The 6,216-nt window shown below is 48.1% G+C and overlaps 1 protein-coding gene across 1 annotated transcript; it reads left to right on the top strand.

The window, feature by feature from the left end:
- The first annotated feature begins 2,612 nt into the window (after positions 1 to 2,612).
- On the top strand, positions 2,613 to 6,059 carry LOC132450364 (insulin-like growth factor-binding protein complex acid labile subunit). Its single transcript, XM_060042453.1, has 4 exons — positions 2,613 to 2,766; positions 2,997 to 3,993; positions 4,300 to 4,481; positions 4,911 to 6,059. The coding sequence occupies exons 1-4, from the start codon at positions 2,706 to 2,708 to the stop codon at positions 5,798 to 5,800; spliced, it is 2,130 nt and encodes a 709-aa protein (XP_059898436.1). The 5' UTR covers positions 2,613 to 2,705; the 3' UTR covers positions 5,801 to 6,059.
- The last annotated feature ends 157 nt before the right edge of the window (positions 6,060 to 6,216 follow it).

Genomic DNA, 6,216 nt, shown 5'->3' on the forward strand with positions numbered 1-6,216 from the left:
ACACCTCTCTTATGAACGGTGAACAATGTTGAACATTTCTACTGACACCAATGTTCCAAGGACCGCTTACAGCCTGTGTTTCTCCAGGTTAGGACTTGTTGCTCTGGTCAAGTAGCCGTTCAAGCCATTTCAAATGAATGGGAAGAAAATCCTGGGTTTATATCTGATTGTTATTATTTTAATCCAGATTTCTGAGTCAACCGTTATTTCTTCCTGTTGTCTGTTACCAGCGTAATCACAGATCTTCGTCTCAGTCCCCCCCCCCCCACGCTACCCAAGCTGAGCCTGATAATATCAAACAGGTTGGAAAACATTTTTGCCCTGCCGACTCTATAGGGGTCTCCCCACTCGCTTTCTGCAAGTTGTAGGGTTCCATTACCCATGGTGCATTTGTTTTCAGCTCAGCCCCCTGAAGGCATCCTTCTCTCAGCTAGCCTCGTTAGAAGTTTTGGGTGCGGACGGACCAGTTACATTAATCCCTTGATCTGTGAGTGTGTGTGTGTGTGTGTGTGTGTGTGTGTGTGTGTGTGTGTGTGTGTGTGTGTGTGTGTGTGTGTGTGTATGTATCTTTGTGTGCATGTGTGCGTGTGTGTGTGCGTTGTATCACTGAAACCCATGGAATGTGTGTGTGTGTGTGTGTGTGTGTGTGTGTGTGTGTGTGTGTGTGTGTGTGTGTGTGTGTGTGTGTGTGTGTGTGTGTGTGTGTGTGTGTGTGTGTGTGTCTGTGTGTTTGTATTGATAGACATGTTATGTGTTTATACTGACAAAAAGTAGTCCAAAAATGTAAAGGTTATTTTCTACTTACTTATTATTTATTTATTTATATTATCAGGAGAGCCTTTAGAGAATAAAATACGTTCTTCAAAAGTGATCCGACACTATACAACAACACAACAAGTCACATTAAGCCTCCACAGACAACAGGTAACACATCTTAGTAGAAACAAATGTTTCTGATTCACCGAGATATCCCAGGTAAATCCATGCTAAAACAAGTACAGGCCGTAATCTGACTCAAGGCCCGGCTGGATGAAAGAAACATGAAACAAGTCCCTTCATTCTGAAGTCAGTCTGAAGCTGGTTCCACGTCGAAGGCACAAAACAGCTGAAGGCTTTTTTTCCATTGCTCTATTGGTACATACAAATATATAGAAAGGGAAAGTCGTGCAGGAACGGCCACCAGAGTCCCTCCTACAGAGAGAGGCAGATCAATACGTTATTGATGTGATCAGGCCAAGAACACTGTTAGAAATACTAATGATAAAGAGGCCAAAGCTGCGCCGGGCTAGTGGGGGCCACCAGGCGGTCACATGCAAAGTGCAGTGATGTGTCAGAGTGTGTGCATTAGTGATGAACCTTAGTGCACCGTAATACACTGCGTCCACCATCCCATAATGCAGCCCATGCACATGAGGGTAAAACGGAAACGTATTCGAGGAGCGGCATAAAAGTAACGTTATCAGCCGTTACACTTATTTAAAAATAAGTCCTAACTTCACTGTCTTGATCAGATTTGAATGTGTTCATTAAAGACTTCAATAAGGAGACAAAGATATGTGTAGCCTTTTCCACCTTTTCACTCTCCTATCCCTCCGACAATACCTAAGGGCCCTTTTCTGGCTCTGGAGAAAAGAATGAGCTTGTTTGTGTTTGCATTAAAGACAAGCTTTAAACTGCATAAACGGTGTAGTGCAACATCAAAAGCATTCTGTTAATGTTCAAAGGCTCAGAAAAAAGCATAAACAATGCAGTGCATAATAATATGCATCTGCATAAAAGTGAAAATTAGCCTACAGAATATTGTTTCCAAGATGATGAATCTAAATCTTATAAAGACTAGGTCCTGGGCGATTAATGAACTTTGACCATTGGGTTCTACCAGACAAGTCATTTAAGAACCAGCCAACCGACCAATATCTAATGACCTCTGCTTCAAAATACGACGATCAACCGTGTCGAAAGCTCCACAAGGCTTGAAGGAGTGAAGCTGAGTCAAGTGACTTATGTATTACCTTCATTCCTGAAGAGAGACTGAAAAGAAGAAAGGATATCCTGAAGATGAAGGAATTCCTAAAGCTTCTGACTAATCATAGATCCTAGTCCTTTGGCAAGAGGAGACTGTTTTGAAAAAGGAATCAACGTGCTTGCATAAAACAATTGAACCCTTCAGTATGATCATACAGCAACAGTGTCATTAATGCCACAATCAGGGAGTTCATGAGTGTTGCTATTCCCAGACATAGACTTCACTGTTCTCCTCAATAACAACCACAATGTTAAACCACAATAATTACAAAATGTAATCATCTATTCAAACTTTGGCTGTATTGACATGCAGGAACCGTGTAAACCTTTACTCTTTCACCCTCTTTTTGTCTCTCAAACATCAAAATCAATCCAAAGTACAAAACTGTACAAACAAGGGCCAAACCAACTGTCTGTTCCTTATAAATGTGACCATTTCCCCTAAATTGGAGAGTAGAACTCACAAACAACCATTTATTTTAAACTTTGGATAAACGTTGTGCAAAACACTTATTAAAGAAATCGTACATTTCCATTGTGACTCAAATCCCAGTTGCGTCACCATGTTTTGGAACTGTACGTCCTCAGCTGTTGGCTGTACCATGGCTGGTACTGATTAACTGAGTCAATAGGGACTATATCTGAGCGACAGGTACCCCTAATAACCCAGTCTTTTGGAAATGGGGACTGATGGAGCCGATATGACGCACTGTTTGACTGATGTACCTTTATTTTCGGACAGTAAGTTATTCAAATATATACATATATTCAATATGTATTCCTTAATGATCTTTATTAAAACACATTTTTAATGCTGTACGAATACCTATTTTCACTAACAAAACGTATTTAATCAGTGTATTGTTAAATCCTGGTCAGACCTTTTGACTCTGAAATCCTGGGGGTGAGGTCTAGTATTTGAATCCATTTGATTTCCAAACGCCCGTCGGCTGCCCTTCCCTCCCCTGCAGCGATGGCTCCCCGGCTGCTGCTGGTGTTGCTGTGCTCCACCCTCCTCGGCCCCGGGGCCACAGGGGCCTGTCCGGCGCTCTGCCGGTGCTACCCCCGGCGGGCCGAGGTGGTCTGTTCCGGGGTCCCCCTGACGGAGTTCCCCTCCGAGGGTCTCCCCGCCAACACCACCATGCTCACCGTCCAATACACCAACATCTCCGCCATCTCCGAGCTGCAGCTCAGCGCCACCCCTCTGCTGGAGGGCCTCCACCTGTACGGCAACCAGCTGAGGAGCCTGTCCCCGGACGTCCTGCGCGGCGTCCCCCTCCTGCACACCCTGGACCTCACCGGCAACCGGCTGGCTGACCTGCCTGCCGGCGTCTTCGGCCACGCCGCGCTCACCACCCTGGTCCTCAAGGACAACCTGATGGAGGCGGCCGAGGCCGAGTGGTTCCCGGACCACAGCAGCCTCACCTGGCTGGACCTGTCCGGGAACCGCCTGACGGGCCTCCCCGCCGCCCTGCTCCACAAGCTGCCGCACCTAGAGAGCCTGGACCTCTCTCACAACCGCCTGGAGAAGATCCAGGCCAAGTCCCTGGACACGCTGGTCAAACTGGAGAGGTTGAACCTGCAGGGGAACAAACTGGTCCGCCTGGAGCCGGCACTGTTCCACCACACGGCCAACATCACCAACCTGTACCTCACCAACAACCGGCTGGAGACGCTTCCCCCGAGCCTGTTCCAGGGCCTCGGCCACCTCAAGGTCCTGGGTCTGGAGGAGAACCAGCTGGGGTACCTCCCTCCAGGGCTGCTGGATCAGCTGTCCTCCCTGGACGAGGAGGGCTTGGACCTGACGGCCAACCCCTGGAGCTGTGACCAGAAGGTAGAGTACCTGTGGAGATGGCTTCAGAAGAACAAGGGGAAGGCTTTCCTGGCAGACACCGTGCGCTGTGCCGCGCCGCAGCCTCTCGCCGGCCGCGCGCTGCTATCCTTGACGGAGAGCGAACTGAACCTTGAGTCCTAACTCATCCGTGGCTTGATATCGACGCGTGTACTTTCTCTTACCATTGATTTTTTTTGCTTTCATGAACACAATTCTTCCTTTTTTACCAAACTAATAAAATGTTTATTCCGCTGCTCCATGTTCCAACACATTTCAAAGATAAGAGGAAGTCTATCATGATTATTCAAATAAATATAATTAATTAGATCATTCAATTTAATCACATAGCTCCATATAGCACAGTCAACATATATATGTATACAAAAGTTTACATGTATTCTTGTGGTTAAATGGACCAACGTTGGGTTGTTAAATAAATAAAGATTGCAAGGCAAAATTATCTCTGGTTTGAAAGAGCTGCTCCATTGGCTTAGCTTTGTTTATCTTTTGCAACATTTTCTGCCCACGCAACACCGGGCCTCAAAAGCAAGCAGGACTAGCAACAAAACAACAGAAGGCACCGAGCAAGAGAATCGAGCAACAAATCTGACGCAAATATGGGGTAAGTCATGTATGATTATTTTGTCTAATCCACTACAAATAAAGGACTTTCATCAGGATTCAATTAGTGATAAGAATCAAATCATTGTGTAGATTTTGGAACATAGTTAATCATTCATGAGTCATCTATTCATTCAGCCTGACACACATTTACAACAAATCCACTCTGTTATACTGAAATATCTCAATGAGTTCCTCAGTCCAACACTATCAACATGTCCCCAATGTCAATCCTGCTCTGTTTTGTGTCCACACAGCGGTCCAAAGGTCCTCCTCCACTTCCTCCTGGTGCTTGCCGTGCTTAAACACTACGGCTGCCATCTTGGCGGTCTGGGGCCCCCCTCCTGTCCGGCTCAGTGTGAATGCAGCCCCTCCACCTGGAGCACCGGGGTGTCCTGTACCCAGGGTAACCTCTCTCAATTCCCCGTAGACGGACTGCCCAACAGCACCACCAGACTCTCCATCCAGTCCACCAACCTCAGCGCCATCACCGCTGAGGACCTGCGCGCCGCCCCGGGCCTGGTCTATCTCCAGCTGTACCACAGCGACCTGGAGACGCTGCCAGCCCACCTCCTCCAGGGCCTCCCTCACCTGACCACGCTGGACCTCACAGGGAACCGGCTCGCCTACCTGCAGCCCAACGCCCTTCACCACGCGCCGCTCCGCAACGTCATCCTCAAGAACAACCTGATCCAAGCGGCCCATCCCGACTGGTTTCCCCCCAACAGCAGCGTGACCTTCTTGGACCTCTCAGGCAACCGACTGACAGAGGTCAATTCATCCCTTTTCCGGAACCTGCCCGCCCTGAGGAACCTGGACCTCAGCGATAACGATCTGCGAGGACTGGGGGCGGACGCGCTGAGGCCTCTGCACCGACTGGTGTCGCTCAACCTCGTCGGTAATAAAATAAGCAGCCTCACGGCCGCCACTTTTGCCAGCACCCCTCAACTCACGCGACTGTACCTCCAGAAGAACCTGTTGCAGGAGCTCGACCCAGATCTGTTCCAGAGCCTCCAACGGCTGGAGCTCCTGTTGCTCGATCAGAACCGCCTGCAGAGCCTTCCCTTCGGCCTGCTGGGGAACTTGTCTTCCCCTGAGGAGAAGTGGGGGAGGCTGGTGAAGGTGTTCCTCACGGGGAACCCCTGGGTGTGTGATGAGGGCCTAGAGTACCTGTGGAGGTGGGTCACCACCTTCCCCCAGAAGGTGGGCTTTGCGTCGGACATGCAGTGCGCTTTCCCCAAGGCTTTGGAGAATAGAACAATCGTGTCTATCAAAGAGGAAGAGCTGGGGCTTGGCATGAATGTTACTCATAATCTCTGAAGTCTAACCAATTCGGTTTTTCATGAAATTACTTAAATGTGAATTGAAGTATTATTTGGTGCCCAATAGTGATGGCCAAGCAGTATTTCCCCTGTTGTTTCTTACTGGATAGACGGAATGATAACGCATTACATAGTGTTGCTTTGTTCTTGCCCTATAGCGGTTTTAATGAGGCTGCCCTGTTTTAACGATGCTGTGGGAGTTTGTGTGTGGGCAGTAAAGAGCTGAACCTTTCCCTGCTGAAGTCACTTGTGCACGTTTACATCACTATCAAGGTGTCTGTTGCTCGGTCGCTACGCTACGCTCTCCCTTTCTCATTGACGTAGTCTGGGTCTACTGTGCTCCAGCAGCCTCTGCGCTCAAAAAGCCTTGCTCACTTTGAGTGCAACATATATATATACACATATATATATACA

This window comes from Gadus macrocephalus, chromosome 21, assembly GCF_031168955.1.
Source record: "Gadus macrocephalus chromosome 21, ASM3116895v1".
Classification (NCBI taxonomy): domain Eukaryota; kingdom Metazoa; phylum Chordata; class Actinopteri; order Gadiformes; family Gadidae; genus Gadus; species Gadus macrocephalus.